This window comes from Python bivittatus, unplaced genomic scaffold (assembly GCF_059951505.1).
Source record: "Python bivittatus isolate LINGU-HERP-01145 unplaced genomic scaffold, Pbiv_v1 ctg000980_np1212, whole genome shotgun sequence".
Taxonomy (NCBI): domain Eukaryota; kingdom Metazoa; phylum Chordata; class Lepidosauria; order Squamata; family Pythonidae; genus Python; species Python bivittatus.
The window spans coordinates 36,410,051-36,434,404 of record NW_028277125.1 but is presented as its reverse complement, the minus strand read 5'-3'; the positions used below and the strand labels follow the sequence as shown (position 1 = coordinate 36,434,404).

Genomic DNA, 24,354 nt, shown 5'->3' with positions numbered 1-24,354 from the left:
TAAAAAAGTGAGCTCTAGGAAAAACTGAGTCTAAAATTATTTTTCAGAGCCAACCAATAAATGTAACAGCTGTTCTTCCAAAACTAATAAGATACCACAGTAACTCTGAAAGAAACCCTGCGACTTATTTTCAGTTATTTCTCAGCAGGTTAATCATTCTTCTGTTTTATAGTTCAATCTGAGCAAGAAAAACAATCTCCCAGAGGCAAGAAAACTAGATACTGTAGTGCATTTTGGAGAGCAGCTCCTCCTTCAGTTAATAATTTCATTTGGACATTTCTGGAAAGGAGGAATAGTCTACTTTCCCATTCAGAATATGAAATCTGTCTCTGAATTGAACAAAAATTAATTATCCCCGAGCAAAGAATTTCTCTCTGAAATGCATTAGGCATCTTGCCTTATCCAAATTCAAAAAGAAATATTTTTTCTAGCCCCTTATGACCTCTCTTTTCATATTTAATATTTCACATGATGCCTCATCTTCTTTTATACCTAGAATTTTAAGATGTAATCATAAAACAAAAAAGGAAAAAGAGCAAATTGTTAACATACTATGTTATCAACCAAACTCAATAAACATTTTGAATAAGATATATACGCAAACAAGAAAAAGAAACAGGAAAAGGGATAAAAGAATAAAATATAAATGAATAAAGTATAATATTTGGGGTGAATTTGGCAGTATTCTTTTAGTAAAATTCCCACTGTTGTATATCCATACTACATACAAATCCTGCATGCATTTCAGTATGCAATCTTTGACTTGTTCAGTTTCTGAATCCTACTTCATCAGCAGTTTATAAATAAGGCCCAGCAGATGTTTCAAGTTCCATGTTATAGATTTTTCAAATTCAGTCAGCTTTCTAAGTATTCCTTGTTTCTGCAATTCTTTTGAATTAGTTATTTATTATTTATTTATTTATTCAATTTATATAGCTGCCTGCCTCAGACCAGTGACTCTGGGTGGCTATCAGCAATAAAAACAATCAACATTAAAAACTGTACAAAAATTAAATATAATATAAATGCAGCCAAGAGATCTTTAAAAACCGTCGGTATCAACACAACGATGAAACAGGGCCCTTCACACACTTGGGGCTTCAGGCCTGGGGTCAAGGCAGGTCTTCAAGGCCTTCCGAAAAGCCAAAAGGATTGGGGCCATCCTGATCTCAGGAGGGAGGATGTTCCAGAGGGCAGGCGCCCCAGCAGAAAAAGCACATCTCCTGGTCCCTGCCAGCCAACATTCCTTGGCTGACGTGACCCGGAGCGTGCCCAACATGCCGGACTGGATTGGACAGGTGGAAGCAACTGGGAAAAGACGGTCCCTAAAGTAACCCAGCCCCAAGCCATGAAGGGCTTTAAAGGTGACAACCAGCACCTTGAATTGCACCCGGAAACACACCGGCAACCAGTGCAGCTCCCGAAGCAGTGGTGTTACATGTGCCAAGTAACGGGTACTATTTACAACCCGGGCAGCTGCATTCTGCACCAGCTGAAGCTTCTGAATGCTCTTCAAGAGCAGCCCCATGTAAAGCGTGTTGCAATAGTCCAGATGGGAGGTCACGAGGGCATGAGTGACAGTGAGTAGAGCCTCCTGGTCCAGGAATAGGTGCAACTGCCGCACAACCCGCAGGCGTGCAAAGGCCCTCTTAGCCACGGCTGCTACCTGCTCTTCCAGCAGGAGCCGTGAGTCCAAGAGGACCCCCAGATTGCGCAGTGGGTCTGTCTGGGGCAGAACCACCCCATCCAGAACCAAAGATGGAAGAACCTTGGTACTGGAAGGCCCAAACACCCACTCAGTCTTGCTTGGATTGAGCCAAAGCCCACTGTGCCCCATCAAACACCACTCAAATATGCATTCATGCAGCATCACAGGAAAGGAGTTCTGTCAAGTATCACAGAATTCTAGAAAACCAATTTTCATAGTCATATGACTAATAATGCTTACCAGAGTGCTAGTCTCTGCTCAAGCTCTTTCAAAAAACCTCTGTGAAACTCATAGATAGGGTCTATATTGGAGAAGAATAAGGTCATGAGACCTTCAGGCATTACATTCTCCTTGACAACTGCACTGCGGAACCACTGCAGAAGAAAAAAATAAACAAGGAGAAGAGGACGGCAGAGGATGAGATGGTTAGATAGCATCACTGAAGCAATGAGCATGAAACTGAGCAAACTCAGGGAGGCAGTGAAGGACAGGAAGGCCTGGCGCAATATGGTTCATGGGGTCACGAAGAGTCGGACACGACTTAACGACTAAACAACAACAAAGATGCTTGGATTTTATTTATTTTCTTTCTAGACCATAGACCTCCTAAAACAACTCTCGCTGGAATCATGATCAAATATTTCTTTTACAACTAATTGTGTGATCAACCAATATGAAAGAATCCAGAAAAAGCATATAGGGACATTTATAAAATATCTTAAAAATGAAAAAGTACAGATCAAATTCCTATTATGAATTAAAATCTTCAGACTAGTATTAGATGAGCACCCCATTCATTCAGAAGTACCTTTTGCCTTTGAACCTGAAGTGCTGCACAGTCCTAAAATCCCTAAAGTGCCGGGCAACAAAAAAAACTAATAAAAATATATCAGAACATTGGGAAGATGGAAAGGCGGAACAATGGCCATGGGATTTTGAACATCTCTTTGCGTGAGAAACAGAGGCAGATTAAATAAAAACATAACTGATTCAATGATATCCTTCCATATATAATAATTCTTCAGGAGAAAGGAAAGGGTTCATAAATGTAGACTTAAATGACTTACTAGAGTTAGAACTTCCAGGTCTTTTAAGTATGTTCGTTCGGTAGCAAGGATTTCCTTTGCAATGAAATATGCTTTGTCTGCTGGACATTTCTGAAAGAAACCAACAAATCCCCAGTAAATGAAAAAGAAATGCTACATGAAACATGTAGCAATATTGCAAATTGCTTTAACATTAAAAAAAAAAACCAAGACAAATAAGTCCAAATGTATTGTTCGGGCAACTAACTCGTGGGGCTGAACAATGAAAATGTATTTTATCAAATTACAGTACACATTAGCCCAGATCCAAAACTAGTTGCTTTCAACACATTTTACCTGCAACCAAGAAATACAAATGATTTTGTCTGTAATGGTCCTAATTCACAAATGCAATACCAATGGGGGTCAAGGCTGATGGGAATAGGCATTCTAACTCAGACTGCATGTTCAAGGGAATCACACTGGCTGAACTGCATCTGGATGTGCGTCCAAACTTCATTCATTTGATATTTACATAAAGGAATCCTTATCCAGCTGGGCAAAGTACAATTTCCCCCAGTTCCTTTGTTTTCTAAATGGAAATTTATGGGATAAGATACCAGGATACTATTTCCTTTCAGGCCCAAGCAGCAGTGGAAGCAATGCTAGTCAGTGGGCTTTTTCCCACACCTCAGCAATGTGCCTTCCTCCTGACCTCAAAACAGGAGTTAAGTACACCACTTCAAAAACCGTTGCTCCCACAGTCTTTTCTTGCCGCACCTCCAAAAGACCACCAAAAAAATTGCTGCCTTCATGCAAGGGCAGGATTGCAGCTTTTGGAGGCTGCTGTGAGGGAAGTGCGGAGGTAAGGGCAGGTGTAGCAAAAGGGAAAGAAGCAGGGAGGGTGAAAGATCTGTCTTCCTCAGTTGTTCTCCTAGAAAGTGCTGAGTCTTACTGGAGGAACAAAAAAACAAAAACAAAAAAAAACTAGAGACAGAGGTTTTCAATAGGAATGGCAATCTTGTGGAATACTTTCCACAAGGACTTTCCACAAGGTCACTATTCTGATCTGAGCCTTAAAAAAATGAATCAGAGAGAGAACAAACTTGATCGCCTGGCAGGTTCTGTTCATTTTGGCAACCATGAAGGCACCGAGCCCAGCATCCAGATTGAAGGGAGTGGTTCTACAGCAGACCAAATTGAGCCTGGCAGTTGATAACCTCCTTCAGGGTTTTCCTCTGAGTGAATCAGAAGGTCCACTTAGGAGTTTGTACTGCATTTTCCAGTGGAAAACATAACTTTCCTGTTGGATTATTTTGATTTGCTTCTGCCTGCCTTAGCAGGTTAGCACAAAGGTAAGGCTCTGTTATGGGAACATGTCTTCAACAAATGGTTAGTAGACCATCTTGACTTTGGGATAAGGAAGGTGTGTGCATGAGACCAGTATTGTACAAAATCATACTGCACTGAATAGTTTTCTAGTCATAGTGAACCAAAACACTGAATAATGGTGGTTTTTCAACATATAATTAATTCTCCAATTAGGTACTAGATTCCAATCTTGTACATCTTACTGATGATTTTCAGCAAAAGCATTTTACACAAGGCAAAAGGACAGGCCTAAATTTCCCATATTCTTTCAACGCAAGGTATGAATGTTTCCATCTGTGTATGTATGTATGTGTGTACGCGTGTCTGAAGGGGAATATGGCTTCTAATTGTAATGTCACCTGTTTAGATCTACTTTAGGACTGTCTTTTGTTCTTGAGAATTGCACATTCACAGGATGGTTATATAATCAGTAATGTTGTTAATTAAGCTAAATCACCTAAGACCTCTGCTGAGTTTGCAAGATAAAGATTAAAATCTTGTGTAACCTCTTACTTTGCCCATAACTATGAGCTTTACTGAAAAAGAGTCTGGTTTTGAAAAGGAATGACTGTTGAATGGACTTCACAATTGCATTTTGTTAATACATTATTATCTTAAAAGTAAAAATGACATATGCTCACAGGATAAGAACAGGTTTTTATTGATTCCTGCCTATGAAAAGATAATAGAGCATTTATTGTTTTTGGTAATTGTAGTGTATTTATTTGTTCTGAACAATTTCGGATGGAAAGCCACACAACAAAGATACCATGTGTGAAGTGGCCCTAAGATACTGAATCCTTTGCAATAGGACTATTACACATAGATAGGCAAACCTGCAAAAATAATATTGATATACAACAAAGAAAATGACAAGCAAAGCTGAGAATAATGCAATAAGTAGGAATGGAAATTGCACTACTTATCGTCAACCGCTCTTACCTTATGTCTCATTTCATCCTCCTCTTCCATCCTGGCTCCACCAACATCACTCAGGACAGGACTCAACAGAGGAAATAAGCCCTGGCTTGTCGTCACCTGTAATGGGGGATTCAAGGTCACTGGACTCTTCACTTTAAAAGAAGAAGGCTGAGGACCTAAGCATCCCATAAGAAAGGAGGGGGAAAGAAAAATGTTAAAAGATGTCTCTTTTTTAAAAATACCAAATAGGCATAAACTTATACTGTACTTAAAAGCAATTCTTGCCTCCTCTAACTTCAAAATAAATTAATAAGCCCTCATATATTTTAAGTGGTCCATGAAAATAAAAGTTATGATTTGCTCAAGTTCAAACCGATATGAGCTAAAGATTTGGATTCTTGAGAAAAAAAAATGAAGCCGATCCCCTCCACCACCAGCAATTCATCTGTTTAAACACAGCAAAGTTACACTACACTGGGTTAACATGCTCCTTTGAATAAATCACTTCCATAACATGCTAATCATAATGCCTTTGGAAAAGTGGAAATGAGAAGCAAGAAAACATAAATGGGTGCACATTTCATCATTTCAGAGTACAGTACAACTAATCTGAGAAGCTGCATTTGCACAGACAGGAAATGTGGTTTTAGGAAAAACAGACCACAGAGTGCATTCCTTTCAAATTCTCTGTAGGAACCGTAAGCTAACTATTGACACCACATAATTTTTTCCACAGCCTTAATACCACATTGCATCATTAACTATACAGAGGAAATTTTCAGTTACCGATCAGCATTTGAAGAAAGGTCAATCATAACAAGATAATTGCCAGGAAGAGAGGCTCAGGCAACAGGGGGAGGTAATTAGAGAGGTAACAAAATTGTCAAAAAATGTTTACATAATTATGGATTCCAAGCTAAAATATCTATTCCATTTTTTCTAGCTTTCCTCTGAGACTTGGCACAACACAGTATTCAAGCGCTATGCAGAGAGAGAAAAAAAGGCAAAAAATTTATACGATCTGAAGAGAAACCAGAGTATGCTATGCACAGAAAGTCAGTAGCTGATGCCCAGAGTTCTCTTTTTGCAAGCAGTTACACTGCTCAGTTTCATATACGTTAAAATGTTTTATCCAATGCAAGAACCGAGTGGTAATTTTTAAATACATTTGTTGCTGTAGCATTGCTGTTTATTACTCAGAGAACAAATTCTTATCTCTATCTAAAACTTCAGTTTGGCTGACATTTTTGATGTTACAGCTAAGAAATATATTGCTTGGTTTTCCATGACAGAACTGTTTTGCAGAGGGCCCTACCACAGAAGCCTCCCACGCTGATACGAGTGAATGCTTCCAGATATTTTGCCACTCCCACTCCAAATTCCATCCTGTGCATTCTCAGAAAAACAACATGTGCCTTTGTGCACTGGGAGACATTCTTAATTATACGGGTTTTTTTTAAATCATGTCAAACTGTCCAAAAATGTCAATGTAGAGTGATGATACAAATAAACAGACATGCAGAGCTTTTCAAGGCTTACTTTCAAAGTAGATTACAAAGTTGGAGAAGAGCCAGCTGCAAGCTTTCTGCTACAATACTGGCTGCTGGTCTTTTGACTCAGGAAGTAAAGCTGTTTAAAAGTCATAAATGAAGCAAGGGGGAGGCAGTATGAGAAGGAAAGGAAGTTTCAGTGCAAGTATCTGCAGTCTAACTCAGGAAGCTAAATAATGTTACACTTAGTCACCTGGAAGAGATTCAGGGAAGAAGTTAACTATTAACATTCTTTGCCAAACCACTGCGTGTCTGCTCCATACATTAGCTCATATAATACAGTATTTTCCCCTTGTGCCTTGTTAGTATCTGCAAGATCCACAACAGTAAAAATTACTGATATTTGTTCTTTGCAGGGGAAACTATTTACTGGAAAACTCTTTTAAAGTACAAGCAATCAAATATAAAGGAAGGGAGGAAATGAATTAATGTCTGTCATGTAGTTTGCAACCAGTCCAAAGTTTATTGCTCCTCTTCCAGAAGAAAATATTTTTCTTTACAATTTTCTTTAAGCTATTGCAGAGAGTGTAGAATACTATGAATGTCTGTGTAAATTAAAATGTATGCTCTTAGAATTGGTCAGTTTCTGCAAAAGGTTTTTATTACAAAAAAGTCAATTGATAGAAGTATTTTTGACATAAAATTGTGTGTGTATGATAATTTAGATGAGATATCAATGTCTAGATGGGACATTAGATGGGATATCTATGTGCACAACTTCCTTTGCAGAAAGACCCAAAACCTGAACATCTTGTCCTGAGGTTTCAATACCTTAGCTCACAATTCCCTGAAACCTTCTATCTGTGGATGAAATAGCTGAGCATGTAAGAAATGTCTCTTCCATTGTCAGTAAATTCAGTTTTTGTGCATACAGTTGTTCTGACTGCATTTTGATAGTGAAGTTAGATGAAGGTTTTCAGCAGCAGCAGATTGTTTAAAATACAAATAGAAATTATTTGCCAAAGACGTGGGAACATAGGTATACCAAAATGATGCAGATTACATCTTCAATTTAACACACACGTTAGAGTTAAAACAGATCCAGTAGTTTTAGCTGTCCTTTAATTAACTGTATTTCAGTAAGTATTTTCTCCAATAAAATACTTGGAAAAGCCAAACTAATATTAAAGTACAATACAGTAAATAATAATACCTAGTTCGAACTATTCTTTCAGTCTATAAAAAGTTCTTGATTCCAGCATGCATATAGAATGTCTGTCTGTTCTCTACTATTTTTGTTAAATGATGAGTAGGTTACTACCCTGGAAACTTAACATGCATTTTATAACTACATCTGAAGTTCCTTGTACTGAAGGGCTGCTCTTCCTCTTCTACTCCAAATCTGCTTTAATTATTTTATACACTTGTTCAATGTTCGCCCACTTCAGTGTTCAAGGAAAGGAGGAATCTATTCCAGTATTAATCTCCATTCAGATTTCCAATAGCTTCAGCTCTTATTCCCCCTGAATTTAATCTATTTAGAACTGAGCAAAAGCAGTATTTTATAAAAATACTGCCCTATCATATAAGAATATGAAAAACAAGGTCTCTATTTTTTAAAAAATGATTATTTTAGAATAGTGAATCAGTCCCCTAATGTTCCTCAACTGCTTCCCAAATTATATATCACAACCACTGTTTGCCCCTGAAAAACAGAGGACTTGGCAACTATTGTATATGATTTCATCTTTCCAAGAAAAAAGAAAAAGAAAAAGAAACACACAGACACAAAAGGGCACATTCCAGGTCCACATATGGCTTAATACCAAAAACTGAAAGTTATAGAAATGACTTCCCTATAAAAGAGCTGAAGTGTTCTATTTGCAAGGTCCTTTTTCCATATACAGTATTTTAAACAGAAATGCATTTTCTAAAATCTATCCTGACCCTTCTACTTCCCATATTTGAAATGAATTATTCAGAATAATTCTTATTCTTCACCAAGAATATTAGGTTTTTAATGTTAGGATTCCTAGTATGGGAACAATCCTTATCACTGTGCCTAAAACATCCAGTTCTTGAGAAAGTTCATTATGCAAAATAGTTCCAAGAAGGATGAATGTGAACATCAGCCTTGTGAGCCATTTTTTGGGATACTTTAGTGAGTAACAATGTTTTGTCCAAAGCTTAAGTGCAGAACTAAATAAAATTCTGATGCAGTATGTTGGTTAATAACATATCCTAGAAAAACAAGTTTCTGCTTAAAAGTTGAACTCAGATATTAACTTTATTGAATGATACTCAGCCTCCGTCCCCATTTGTCAAACAGGTACTGGCAAACTTATAGGATATCTTAGAAGATATAAAAGGGTTATAGGAGATGCTCTGAGATCACACAGAGCTGTATAAATATTAACCAGTAACACGGCTACTATACTGTATCTGACTGAGAAAAGGAACATAAATGATTTATCAGTCAAAAGTCCAAATTCTAAAATGTATATTTACTTTTTAGAATTTGGAGTTTCAAAAGCAGACTGAAGCATATATCTGTGTGCATGTGCTTTATTGTCTAGTGAAATCTTTTAACCAAAGCTCTTATGTAACATTACATTTGCAAAATTGCTTAAAAACTGTTTAGTTCAGTTATAAAGTACACTGAGGACTGGGAAACTGTAATTCCCATTATCATTTTGCCTTCTACAAATCTATTGCAAATAACAAATCCATAAACACTAGTCATAACAGTGTATCACCAGCTATAAGAATAAAGTTCAAGGAATCCTCATCTTGCTCACTTTAAAAAAGCCAAAAACCTCCTTCCCGTTATATGACATATATTCATACAATAGTACATGGAAATAAAAAGAAGGTACAGATAAACATCCTAAGGAAAATATTTTACTTACTTGAAATGGTAATTCCTCAAGATCTGTTTCTGTATACAGTATTCATATTCACAAAATAATTCTCTTAACACTGTTCAACAATGCCAATAATATTAAAAATATGTCCTGACTAAAATAACATGTTTAAGTGGAATTTAATATTTTAAGAAGTACTGAGGATGAGGAATTTCCCAATCAATGACAAATGTTCACAGTTATTTGGGGAGGGGGGTAATGTTATATAAAGTTCTCTAAAAATACAAACCTTTTGGTAAGTGACTGTATTACTGTGGTATCAGTGTTATTCCTAAAAATAACTTGTGAGCAGCATTGCAAAGTGTTCTTGAAATAACAAAAGCACTACCACATTTTTACATTAAGTTTAAACCATTAAAATAATCATACTTTTAAACTAGAAAAACAGTAGCTACATTTAAGTTAGTGTTGCCATCACTGAAAGGAACAAAGTTAATGTTAATTTGGACTGAAGATTCAGGCTTCTCATTAACTGTTGCCTTCAGTTAAGATCACATGGCTGAATCTGAATGGCTATGAAAACCTAGGAATGTTGGAAACAAGGAGTCTGATTTAATCACTAAAACAAGTTATCTAAATGTAGTCAATACAGCTATGTAGAGTCTCAGAGCAGAGTCTTCTGCTAGAATGGAAAACGTGGGTGGGTGGGTGGTTGGGATGTGGGCAGAGGACACTCAGAGTTTGAACATGTATTATGGGCACCTCTCTGCTGCATCTTTTCCTACTTTTAGAACCTGAAATGCGACATAAAATATGATGACAATCAAGAGTAAGAATGGAAAATGTCAAGTGTGCTTGAAGTTTAAAAACTACATTTTTGCCATGGGAAATTTTAAGGACTTTTTATTCTAGAGATTTGCTGATAAGAAAGGAGATCTAATCGTTAGTTGGTAACCATGTAAATCAAATAAATAAAAATAAAAATCAATTACAGTGAATAATAAATAACTTTAAATTCAAGAGATTATAAAAATATGGATATGCAGAATATTTTACTGGTATAGTTACTGGCACAGCTTATTTAGGCCTGTTTTCTTTTTGGTACCCAGTCAACAAAAACCTAATTACATGACTACAGTAGATTTTAACTTTGAGCAAGAGTAGATAACACCAACATAGTGACTTGTTCTAAAGATCATCAAAACGCAGCAAAATGGCTTTAGAAAAAATATTAGTTTGCTTAAAATTTTACTCCTATTGTAAGCATCAGACAGCAAACCAGGAAAGACAGCCTGAGAAAATCAATGATTCTCTTTTGAGAAAGAACAAGAAAAAAATAAAAGCTAAAACGTGTTGTTATTTATATTGAATACCTTCTAATTTTATTGGATATGCAATTTCAATATTATCAATACAAATCTGTAGATATATCAGCAACAATTTCAACAGAAACAAAGATGTATAAAGCATTTATATTATGTAAATCATCATGATAAATACTGTAAGAATTTCCAGTCTAAGAATATTTTGCTAATATGTAAGCACCAATAACATGAAATAACTGCTTATACCAAGGCACAAATAATTTGCATCATAAAACATTTAATAAAAGTAATTACAGTATATTGTGAAGGCAATCTGTTACACTTTGTCACCAGTGGAGATATAATATGTTTTTTAATATACCCCACCTACTGAAGGAATGCCCTCATTCTTTATATGGCAGCTTCTCAAAGAAATGTACCTAGGAATGTTTTTTTTCATTAAGTAGTGGTTGAGTCTCCTAATATGCTACAAATAAATTTTACCAATATCATGTGTTCCTTAAGGTTAGTATAAAGATCTATAAAAAGTGCACAGTATTCATTTAGTCACCTTGTGCACACTAATATGCAACATTTATTGGGAGGGAAGTTTAACATAAAAGAATAAGTAACCAATAGTCAATATTAAGATTTTTGTTATAAAAGTCTAATCAGTCCATGTAATACTTAAAAATTCACAAAATGAAAAAGTGAGAATGAATATGAACAGATTTTTAACTAATGTCCTCCCTAAAGAAATATTTTAACATATGTATTATACCTTATAATATTATCTGATACGGAATTTATGATTAGTATAAGTGAAGTCTCAAGTGAATCAGACTGTAAAGTAAGCATCATTCTACCTAATCAAGAGATAACAATAGTGACTAAAAATGAGGTTAGGGCTGAACTACTGGATTCTACAAAAACAACAGTAAAATATATCTCAGGTTAAACTTGACTCCTGATGACTACATGGATATGTCCATGTTGGGGTTCTGTAAAATGGTTTACCATTGCTTTACAGATTTTTTTTAAAAACTTCTTGGTCTAGTCTATATTCTTGGGATTTTCTGATAATCTCCTATTCAAGTACTAACCAGGTCTGGCCCGACCTAACTTTTGCAAAATCAGCCAATCCATCAGCTATGCCATTTGCTATGATACCCACACACCGTCACGAATAACGTTCCACCAAAGCTCAAATGTGTGTGGCTCTTTAGCTACAGAACGCTGCCTATCCAATCTCTTCTTACAATTTTTTAAATTGGTCAAAATAACTATTAAATATAGAATGAATACAGATTTACAATAATATACAAAATGAATGTATCTGATATATATGCAATCTTATCATGTCTCATACATTGCAATCAAATACCTTATCAGTATATAATGGAACTATACAAATTCATATGGCTGCTGCAATTATCTGAACACTTATTTTGTACAGATCTTTAATATTCCTATCTGAAAAAAAAAACACAATGAATGTTTCCCTGCCTGATTGTTGACCCTTAAAGGATCAGCCTCTATTTATCAAGTCAACATATTTTTTCTATAAAAAACTGGGTTTATACAAAAAAAACCTGCCAAGGAAAACCAGTTTTAAAACTTAAAAGCTTTGCGGGATTCAGACTATTGCAAGATGAAAAAAATGACTTCTACAGCATTGATGGTTTAAGAATGAGCAAACAGCTCTTGAACTATAACTTTGTTACAAGTAAAATAAGAATCATGAAAATAAGGAAAACTCCCTTTTTAAAAGAACAGAATGAATGGGACGCTTATTCATACAAGTTCAAGATTTTCCATGAAGACTTCTATTGAATGAACGAACCTCTAGTTTCTTTCAAAATCCAGATCAGCATTTAATTGCATACTGTACTGCCCACGTCCTGATTTTTTTAAAAAAAGAAAGCTAGTGAAGAAACTAGTTTGTCCAGCATGTTCAGTTTAAGCTTTGACCAAGAACACTGTGTGATATATACATTCACAGCCTGGAGATCTTATAGAAACTAGATAAAGTGTGGTGAAAAAGTACTTTTAATTGTGTTACTGTAAAACGTACCAATAATTTCACATACTCCTAATACCTGAGAATATAAGAACTAGTTTCTATTTCATACTGAAAATGCAAGCAATGTGATATATTAATAATAAAAATAATTGCATTTCTTATTTTAGAAAAAGCATGTAATTGTAAATTCTAGAAATACAAAGAACAAGTATTATACAAATTCCTACAAATAGCTTACTTTAGAAAATTACAGATGGGCCTCAGTTTTCATTCTAATCCTGAAAATCATGCTTCTTTTAAAAAGATAATAGAGTTAACCTCAGTAACAATTAGAAAAGTTACTGAAAAACTGGGCAAAATGTAATATTTTTAGGGTGTTCTGGAAAACGTAACTTCTGAGAAAATGTAAGACCTCTGCGAGTCATCCTAACGTATTTTTGAACAAATATGGATGCCATTCAATACCCCAAATTGAAATAGGATGTTCATTCAAGCTAGCAACCAAACCAACTGAATTACAATAAAAGCCTTTAAAAATTACAGGCAAACTTCTCTTAAGCAAAGAATTCAAATATGAATTGGAATACTGGTTTTCCAAGTTAGAAGAAATTCAATTTTCTCATATTCCATTTTACAACAGAAATTATTTCTAGGAGCTAAGCACGCATCATCAGACCTACTGGATTATATCCAGTATCTTGAGTAATTACTAAACTGTATCACTAAAGTTATGAATATTCACAATAAAACTTTTAAAAAGTATTATCCAGTAATAAGAAAAATGCCATTTCCATGACACTACCAAGTCAATATAGACAATGGATAACCATGCATACATTATATTATCCTCCTGAAGCCCACCCCCCCCCCAACAGCCTGGTCCCATAGAGAAAGTATCTTTCTCAAAGGATACCAAATTTAAAGAAATATCATGTTCAAAGAATATATTTTGTACTATGCCATCTACCACAGGATTATTATTATTTAAACCACCACTGCCACAAATTTGTAATTCTTGCTAGTATTTTCTTTTATACAGTTAAATTTGCAGTTGTTGGAACCACAAAACTAAATCACTGAAAAGCTAAAAGCAGCTAAAAAGCACCCCAAATGCAACCTTTGAAATGCAAGCTGCACTTTCATAAAATCACTAAATGTGTATGTGTATTCATTCCTAAATAAAATAGAAATCCAGAATGGACATTAAAAATTATCAGAGGATAAACCAATCAGTAACACTGATTTTGTAAGAAAACTGAAGAATTATACTACAGTATCTTCCCTTTTATAATTAGGAAATTAAACCAAAGACATATAAGTTTAATGATGTGGAGATGCAACAGTTCATTTATTTCTTGTGTATTAAATTGATATTAAGAAAATATGTAGCAGTTCAGCAATCATAGGGGTCCTTTACATGCAATGGGTACATGCATGAAAGGTCTGCCAAACAATTTTGATTATTGGAATTTATTATTCTATATGAACTTCCTGCATATGAAAATGGCTTCCATTCAATTAATATCCATTTTTATTCTAAGCACTGCTACTCTGCAGGACAACTATTCTGGACAGCTGAAGTTTAACCCTTATGCCACTGCCACACAGTATGAGAGGCAACAGTTGAATATTGTATGCCAGGTAGTTTAACAAGGCCAGATGCACTAAACATTATGATATTCTATATTTCACCAGAGACAGTCCCAACATGTTCTGAGTAATGTTATATATAGATACCGCGCGCACGCACACACATACACTGTACTTTTATAACAAAAAGTTAAAAATATTTAGTAGATGAATATATATTACAGTGCCTTGTATTTACTAATGATGCCCTCACTGCATTATAACTTGTTCTTGATGCCTTAAAAAAATTAGAATGATGAGAATCAACAAAAGTGATCTATAGTCTATAAATTTATATTCCAATTACTGGAATTAATAATTAGGAAAAATGACATTCAGGTTCTTTTTTAAAACCTGATTCTGATCAGCATAAATTAATGTGCCATATCACCCCAAATATTAATGGTTTGTGCATGTGTTTTCTGATTTGTCTTCTTTGGTGAGATTTTTCAGATTATTCTGAAAGTCAAGAGAGAAATTTTCTACTGCAGCCTGAGCAAAAGGATTGCTGAAAAAGAGGTTTATATCTAATGGAGGTGCAGATTCTGAATCCCATGAATCATCAGAACTACTAGAGTCTTCTGTAGTGGTCGGTGGGTAACTCAGCTGTTCTAGCTGGTCAATAATGTCAGTGAACTGAAGAGCTGAGCTTGATTCAGAACGAACTGAATATGCTGGAAAATTCACCATAGAGCTAGCTTCAGACTGATTAGCAGAGCTGTAAGTGTGCATAAATGGTGTGCCATTTAATGTTAAATTGTTGAGAGAGCTACTTTCAGATTGGTTATTAATCAATGAACTAGTTTCAGAAGGACTCAGAAGACTTTGCATTCTGCTTGCCTGTGCTTTAACTTCAAATAATTCTGAGGTATCTGATGGCTGCTGATTTCCACTGAAATCACCATCTCCTTCAAATTCAAATTCATCATCCACATTCATATCTACTGCTTCAATTGAGTATCTGTCAGGACTTGAGTGAGAAGATACTATATTCTGTTGCAACATTTCTTTAGTTAAAGTAGGTGAATCTGAGAGACACTTAGATAGATTTGAGTCCTTTAAGTCTAGGCCATCATACAAATAAGAAAAAGCTTCGGAGCCTCCAGCAAAAAAGGAGATTTCTGCTGGATCATCATCAATGAACTCCTCTGACACATGAAGCTGAGAACTAACTAGCTTTACAAGAGGGGCATCCCTACCTTGAAGTTGATGCTGTTTACCAGCAATGACCATGCTTGTGGTAAAATCCTCATCCTCATCATTGTCATTGTTACAAGTTATCCTGCCTTCTTTGCCATACTTGTCTATTGCTATTTCTAAAGCACAGCTATTCTCAACACCAGAACAAATGGGGCTGCAGTTTTCTGCAACATTACAAATCCCAACACCTTGGAATGACTGGAGTTTCGGTGATTCAGGCTGTTGTACCACTTTCTTCCCAGTTTCTTCTGATATTGCACTATTTCCTTCTGCTGACAAGCTCTCTCCATGTGACATTCTGGGTTCCAAAAAGAAAGAATTGCTTTCTGTGAAAGAGGACAAGCTGGCAATGTTTGAAGATAATATATTATCCATATGGAAGGAGGCATATGTGCATGCATTAGGTGCAGGGATTCTTAACCCTTCTGTAAATGAGATACTCTGGAGAGAAAAGAAAAGTTATTATTAGATCAATTATTTCACCATGAAACTAGGAAGATCAAACATATAATATATAAAGATCAAACATATAATATATAAATTAGCTTAGTCCCTAAGATCATGAAACCAGAATAACATGTGTAACTTGATAGCAAAAATTTAATTTTTATCCTTACTCCATTTCCAAGTTTTAGCAGCCCACATTCTTTTGTTATAATGTATAGAAATATAAAAACTTGCATGTTTCCTGTAACTAGGAAAAATGTGTGACTTTTACATTATTATCCCAATGGCAATAAATCCAAATCTTTGGGTTCTTAGTGTTCTCTGAGCCTGGTTGTTTTCCTGCAGACAGACCAGGTAACATTATCAGTGCATGGTAGAGTGAAGTTTGTTGATTGTTTATATATGACAACTTACCCTTCCAAACTTCTTGATGTAACTATCAAAACAAGCCATGCATAAAAAAATGCAGTGTTATTTCAGAAAGTCTTGAAGACTTGGCTATTTTCCTGGGCATGGGGGTTAGAAGAGTAATTGAGCCCATATTGCTGGAATATGGTATATTCAACAGCCACTTTGTATTTTAGTTGGCTGCGAAATGTATTTTTATATAGTATTTATATTATATTTTAACATTTTTGTCAGCCACCCAGAGTCACATTAATGAGATAGATGGCCATACAAATCGATATAAATAAATAAATATTCCAAATTTAACTACATTTCATCTTAATTGTGTATCTGAATATGCATGCATTTTATGATATAAAATGTTGTTTTTGTAACTTTAGTAAATGAATGTTCTACTAGTTTTTATACCATATATAGCTGTGGATAACTTCTGTATTGTCACTGTAAGATTACACTAGTGGCAGTGCTTATAGGAGTAGATGGAGCAAAGAGAAAGATAGTTGGTGGAGCCAAAGGTCACAGCAGGCAGAAGAAAAATCTTGGGTGTAAAACTGAGGGTTATGAGGAAGCCTGATCTACAGAACAGTTTAGAAAAGCATTCCTTTGAACCCACATTATTCTGCTCCATCAATTTTCTGATAAATGCTTACAAACTGACAAATATAGTAAGAGAGATTAAGGTCAAACATATTGCAAATCAAGTAATAGTATAGGATAGTAGAATAGGATTACTATTAGGATAGTAACAGTTGACTGCAAGTAGTTTTCCTACATGATTTACATTTCTGAAGGATGTGTGTGTATGTGTGTGTAAAATATAAATATGCATGTGAGTGTATGTATATGCACATGCACAATTAATGATGCCATATTCACACCAAGCACAGATAGTCATTTTATTGAGAAATACCCAGAAATTCTTACTTAAAGCATGCAGTGATGTTAAGACTTGGAGACAAATAAGAAGATTGTACAGATTACTCAGTGCTTTTGCTATGCCAAGCCAGGGCACTTATGTATGACACCACTGATAGGTGATATATTTTCAGATCTGGGCAGAGCTGCTATTTCCTTTTTCTCTCACAACTGGATATAATGATAACTATAAGACCTAAACTGCCTTTTTACAGTCCATCTTAGGATAAAGTTGGAACTGTAGATTTGATTTTAAATATACAAACTAATTTTTTGTCTGACTTCTTTTTCACCACTCCCTGGTTTATTGAATTATCTGTCTGAAGAACATATCTGGATAAATTAACATCTTGCATACAATCTTTTTTGTGTTAATTTGATAAAGCTATGCCCTAGCTATTTTTTATGGATTTTGTATATTTTAAGAGTCTGACACGTGTTCATTAATTGATTCTTTTGTACAGACATTGCCTTATTTGGATTCTATTAAAGAGTAAAAGGCAGATTATTATGTTTATCATATAATTGGGAGGTGAAGAATTTTTTCGTTGTATGATTAAAGGAATTCATCCAGTTTTAATGATGCTGCTTTAAGTAATGACAGTGGTCAGAATGGTCTATACCTATGAGAGGTCCTTTACTGAAAATCAGCAGCTGTCCCAAGTTAAAAAAATACAGTTCTTCCACTCAATTCCTAACTGGAAAACTATGCTGGCTCAGAATCCTGAACTTGGGAGATGACTAAGATCAGTAATTATATGACTATATAATGCAGCAGTCACATAGATTTTCATTCCTATCAGAAACTACACTTACTGAAAAGTTTAGTTATTACAAAGGGTGTTTTTTTTTTATTTATACTGATAATACTTTTCGATCATTAATTAAATTCCTCATTGAGAAGAGGTGCTATCCAATATTTAGTTCAAGAAATTGGACAAATTGCACAGTTCCATTTGCCTAAATGAGGTTTTTGCTGATAGGTTTAAACAGTACACCCTCTCCCAACCCCACACAGCAAACCTGAAACTAAGTGCTAGTTATGGCAGGGGGCATATGGCATTTAGCATGGGAGAATCTAAGGGGGAGAAAAAAAATCTAATCTTCATGCTGCCAAGACAATGCTATTTTGTAGGCTTGCACAAGCTACATTTTTAATTAATATAGTACACATTGATATATAGTACACTAATACAGTATTATAAGATACATAATACATAATTACCTAATACCATTACCAGAAGTGAAAAAAGACAATACATATTTTAAATTTAAGAAGTATCAAGTGATTTTCATAATCTTTGTAATCATGATACTGTACTTAAAACAGGCTAATTTCAAGACTAACCTGTTTGGGTACATCAGTACTGAAGGTGTGAGCAGACATTCTGGTTTTGCTATGCCGCCTGTAACGAAGAAGTTGATACATGCAACTGAGAAATAATCCAAGCTCTCTCTCTGTTGTATACAGGTTAAAAAAAGTGGTTGATTTTACAAAAGACAGTATCTCTCAAGCTAATTTACTTTGTAAAAATATGGAACTTAGAACATTCTACTTTATAATTTCATTTATTAGAAAGAATTCTTTATCTACAAATGAGAATTGTAATACTTAAAATATAAAATATACAAAGATAAAAGTTCCCGTAACTTTTATAAAAAATAAACCCATCATTAAAACATCTAAAATAACATTGCTTAAGAAAAACTAACAAAAGCCAACTGAATCCCAAATATAATAAAGCAACAATCTGACTTGTTTAGAGAGAGTTCATAAACTGGGGTACTTTTGCCTTAAAGATCTTATCTCATTTTCCCATCAATCTAACTCTGCCGATGGTTGAACACGCAATAGGACCTCTGAAGATTAAAAACTATCACATTTCTAGATAGAGGAAGACAGTGGCTATGACAAAACAGACCTCCAACCTTACTGTCCAACAATCTAAGTAATTATTTCTAGTTCCACATTCTGAAAAGATTCAGCCACACAACATGGAATGCAGATCCTAAATAGCCCACATTCTAATATTTAACTATTTTAGGAAGCTGTGGATTATGAAGTTTTTTTCCTCAACTTCAGATACATCAAATATATTAAACTTAGTATTCATAAAACTTCAAAGATATTAGCCATTTTAAGAATGTCTAACTTAATATTTTAGCATTAAAATACATGCTTACTGAGCAGCAGGCCTGAGATTACATTGCCCATATTTCCAGCTAAAAATTCCCAGATTACAAACTGGGAGTTCTGGAACAATTTCTACCAATCAAAATAGCAATGAACTTGAAGGACCAATAGCCTGCCTTTGCATATTGCAATTTCATATGTTCACTGATAACCAATACAACTCTTTTTTCTATTGGAAATGAGACAGGCCCAAATCTTATTTTTGCAGCAACAAAAAGGGGATTAAGAGATTAGGTCATGTAATTCAAAGCGTTACAACTACTACTCTACATAAAAGATTACCATTTGCTATTATTACATGCAATAATGAGCAAATATATGTAACAGAAAAACCGCAAGACATTCCTCCAACTGACATTATCTGAAGTGAAAGAGGAGTTTAAATCAATCATTTAACTAATTACAGTTCCATCCTGCTAAATTTCAACTATCAAAAGAACTTTGTTAAATTTAGTGAATCTTGAATTCAAAAAGACCAAATCTGTTGTTAAAAACAATGAAAACTACAATTTAAAATTATTAGGAAAGAAAATCAAAGCAATAAACTTGTTCTAAATGCAGTAGAATGCTATTATTTTAGAATAAAGACTAAGGAACACACAAGACAAATTCCAAAATAGTAACAGTTTTGTTCATTTATAAATAGTTTATTACCTTTCATATGGAATTTTCTTCAACCCACTCTCTTTAACATAATCCACCAATTGTTTTTGTGTTCGCCCACTGTAACACAGTAAGTGTAAATGTTAAAAAAAATCTTCACGCAAACCATATTTAATTCTGTCCTTTTAATTTCTATAAGTAATAAGTTTCTAAATTTTTAGGTTAGAAAGAAAAAAAGAGCTTTCTTGAATATATTTTCTTGGAGCAAAAGAAGATGAGTTATATCATACCTGTATCTAAAAGATGATCCTCTGCTGAAGAAGACTGGTTTTGGTTTTGGTTTTGGTTGATCAGATAACCTAAAGAAAGTATGATACTCAACACATATTTTCCAGAAGTTCTTACACTCATCTCTACCTCCCAAGAGAAATTCCAGAGTATCCTGATATGGACCCTAGAATTACAAAATAGACAAGGTTCAAGCACACAATTTCATTCTCATCCAGTCAGACAGATACTTCAATGCAGATCTAAACAATTTACACCAAAGTACCCATTAATTTATCATTATGGGAAGATAGCAGAATAATGTAAACAGTTCTTGCTAGAAATAAGCTAATGGATAACCTTTTCTCTAATTCTATGCTCTCCCGACTTAGATGGAAAGATAGAAACTATTTGGACTGTACAAAGTATCTGAACAAAAAAATGAAGGCAAAATTCACCTGGAGACAATCATTCATCAATATGAACAAATGCGAGCAGGAATAAAATAAAATTCATTTCTCAGTCTTAAAAATAGGTTTACAAAAGTTACTGGTCACAGCATTTTTAGGAGCTACACTAACAGAGCTTAACAGCCCTGTGCAAGGGTTAAACGTAGAACATTTAGTATGGAGGACTTCCCTGAGAGCCAGTTTGGTCTAGGGGTTAAGGCATCAGGCTAGAAACTGGGAGACTGTGAGTTTTAGTCCTGCCTTAGGCATTAAAGTCAGCTAGGTGACTTTGGGCCAATCACTCTCTCTCAGCCCACAACATCAGGCTTGGGTGACAAGCTGGTCAGTCAATTCATGTCACAACCAACAGATCAACATTCAGTTGATCTGAAAAAAAAAGCAGACTGCACCTGCAGGAAAAACACTAGGAAGAAAAAAAAATTAGTATGGAGGACACTTAAGCCTGAAGAGTCCTAATAAGGATGAAACCAGTGTCTCCTGTTGGTCTATAGCTAATATGCATATACAGCATTTTTATTTGCCCACAACTCCTGTACACTCATGTTAGCATTTGTGGCGCAATGACATCCTTGGGGAAAAAGACACTTTCAATTTATAAGTGCTTCAAAGGTGATAATTCTTAGCTGTTTCAGGTGATAAGGGTAATGGCTATTTAGCATCAATTGAAGGGACAATCTTTGAAATAATGTTCTTCCAAGTGCCAGTAATATAACCATAAGTCAAATGTTCATTACTTCAATCACACTGCTCTACCTCTGAGCAACATTTTTTTCCACGCACATGAATAATTGGCACATAAATTAAAAAACACCCTTTGAAGAAAACTATAAGAAATTCTGATATTAAATTAGGTACAAACACTATTGATAGATAACACCCTTGCACAAGGAGAAGTAAATGCTGAGAACAGATATAAAATTCCTCAATTATTTTCTCTCAGGTATTTTTAATGCCAAGATGTCACATTTAAACCTGAAACATCACACAGCATAATACATAAATTATAGTAACTTTATTTTCTTTCCCATCAGATAGATCTGATTCTATATTTGCCATTTCAGTATTCCAGATGCAATGGAGCTAAAAACCTGATGAAATAAAGAGGTTTTAACAATTTTTCAGAATATTAGAAAGGGAGGGTATTGCTTGAGCCTTCAGGAGGAAGCATGTTTCACAGTAGGAGGACAACCACAGAAAAGGGCTACCTGATGTAACTATGACAGGTGGCAACCAGCGTACTGGCTCATGTAGGAATGCATCCTCATATGTGTACACCAGACATGATTGCACCAGTACTAGAATATCAGCATGTACAAAAGAAAGGTTGCGTTCTCAAATTATAAGTGGAACCCATCAATATCTAATTAAATAACACCCCTGAATATAAAGTCACAGGAATAACAGATTCATTCTCTGCATGCATTTCAGTTCATACTTAAATTCAATATAAAATTATAGAAAGGACACTTCTATAATTTCAATTATAAAATTATGACAGTACTTACATGAACTTCTGGATGAAGTTTGATAAGAAATCGTTTTCTCTTGAAGCTTATTTTTCGGACTTTGGACCAGTTGAAAGTATTAATTTTTATATTGCCCTGTGTTAAATGCAATATGTAACAGGTGAAGACATATACGTAACACAGGATTTAAACAGAATATGTACAAACATACACTATTAGATTATTATTTTAGCTACAACTGTCCAAATAAATTGTTTACTACTCTCTCCTGGATACTGAGAGCAAGATTCTATAGGACTTTGGTAAGAAGACTCAAGGCAGATACATGGGTGAGATCCTATGGGTTATTCTGAACCCTCTTGAATCAGACCAAACTAGTTGCATTTTAATTATACTGGTCATGGTATTGTAATCAAACTTTTAAAAAATTGTTTTGCTTTATGAACATAATTGCTAGCGCAGGCCACAATGCTACATCAGCTTGAAACCACCAGTATTGGTAAACTGATGGGGAAATGAGCTGTATGGACTCCAAAAGAAGAACTCTTTGCAAAGAATATGATTAAACATTTATATCTATAAAGCAAAGATTTAATCTGCATCAGGATATTAGTAAGACTTGTAAAAGTGAGCTCTGATTTCTCATTCAGGAAGGAAGGCAAACAAGAACTCTTGACCCTTAGGATAACAAAACATTAAATTTAGAATAACTTGAAAAAATATGTTTAAAATTACTTTCTTACCTGGAAAACCAATACACCCATGTGTGAAACTGCCAGATTAATTTTTGTCCCTTCACGATCAGATGCCAAGTGAAATCTCATGCCGTACATCTCCAATTTCCGAGCTATTTCAAGCACCTGGAAGTCTGATTCAGCAGGGGTTTCACCCCTGTAGTAATCAGAATCAAAATGCAAAAGCTACTGATGAATTTATGACACTCCGAAAATATATGAAAATGGGGTAATTTAGGGGAACCAAGTGAAAACTCCATCCCTGCAAGCAGCCACATGAGCTTACTTTGTCAGGTCAAAAGGGGGAACTAACCAAACAGCAGCATATAAAAATAACTTGAAAATGACACACTTTAGTAATTAATTTTATTTAATACCTGGATTTCAATCAACTTACAATTAGCTGGTGAAGAACCTGACTGAAGCTAATGCATAATACTCACACAACTGAGTAACTCATAGTACTCATGGATGGAAGAATTTTTTATTTTGCAGGAAAATACCATGACCAATGGTATTAAAACCTGCTGAAAGATCAAGCAAAGACAACATACTCCCTCTATACTCTCTTACAAAATGTCATCTATCAGGGTGATCAAAACTGATTCTGCCTCAGAAATAAGCCTGAACTCTGGTTGAAAACAATCACAGTAATTGGACTCCTCCAAGAACAACTGCAGCTAAACAGGCATACCCTCTCAAACACCTTGTCTCTTAAAAAGATGTGTTAATTGGATGGTCCAGGTCATTTTCAGGATAAAAACTCCACAAACAGAGCTAAAAGGGGCCATCAAATCCCTTTGGATATGGAGTGGAGAAGATAGTTGATACCCTAAAAAAATAAAGTGATCATATATAGAAAGCATTTAAATGTTACTCAATTGCAGGGTTCCAGTCTGTATAGGCATGAGGAATTTTTCCTGTAAATGTCATAGATTTGTCCCATGAGATTTCTCAAGATTCATTTCAGGAACAAATGACAATAGGCCCTTTACCGATCAATGCAAAAAGCAATGATGAACAGCTACTTGAGAATATATGTTTGTTGTGCTAGAAGAGAAAACTTCTTGCAGTATGCTCCCTCTCTGGCTAAGAGATGAAACCAATATGATTTTTCTTTCTCTTTGTTATTAAGTTATTTCTTAGAAGCACGTAAGCAACTTCCCAGAAGCCTTTACAGGTAGTCCTCGCTATCCAACCACAATAGAGAATTTAGGTCCCTAAGCAATTTGGTCATTAAGTGAATTGATTTTATGACCTTTTTTACAATGGTTGTTAAGCGAATCACATGGTTATTAACTGATTCATGTGTTCT

At 34.9% G+C, this 24,354-nt stretch overlaps 1 protein-coding gene across 6 annotated transcripts in view; it reads right to left on the bottom strand.

Annotated features, from left to right (window-relative positions):
• Positions 1–24,354, bottom strand: part of FARP2 (FERM, ARH/RhoGEF and pleckstrin domain protein 2) — a 74,394-nt gene that overhangs the window by 15,851 nt on the left and 34,189 nt on the right. For 5 of the 6 annotated variants that reach the window (XR_015794394.1, XR_015794395.1, XM_007431815.4 and 2 more), the window contains exons 8-16: positions 23,049–23,196; positions 22,345–22,440; positions 20,393–20,556; positions 20,154–20,222; positions 18,654–18,711; positions 15,724–15,976; positions 5,047–5,201; positions 2,776–2,865; positions 1,949–2,082 (exon numbers count right to left, since the gene is read on the bottom strand). Coding sequence is in view for 4 of the 6 variants with exons in the window: in XM_007431815.4 (XP_007431877.1) it covers positions 1,949–2,082; positions 2,776–2,865; positions 5,047–5,201; positions 15,724–15,976; positions 18,654–18,711; positions 20,154–20,222; positions 20,393–20,556; positions 22,345–22,440; positions 23,049–23,196 (1,167 nt within the window). In the remaining 2 variants the exon portion in view is untranslated. Of the gene's footprint in view, positions 1–1,948; positions 2,083–2,775; positions 2,866–5,046; positions 5,202–15,534; positions 15,977–18,653; positions 18,712–20,153; positions 20,223–20,392; positions 20,557–22,344; positions 22,441–23,048; positions 23,197–24,354 lie in introns of all 6 variants that reach the window. The other variant, XM_088132054.1, reaches the window with a different exon arrangement.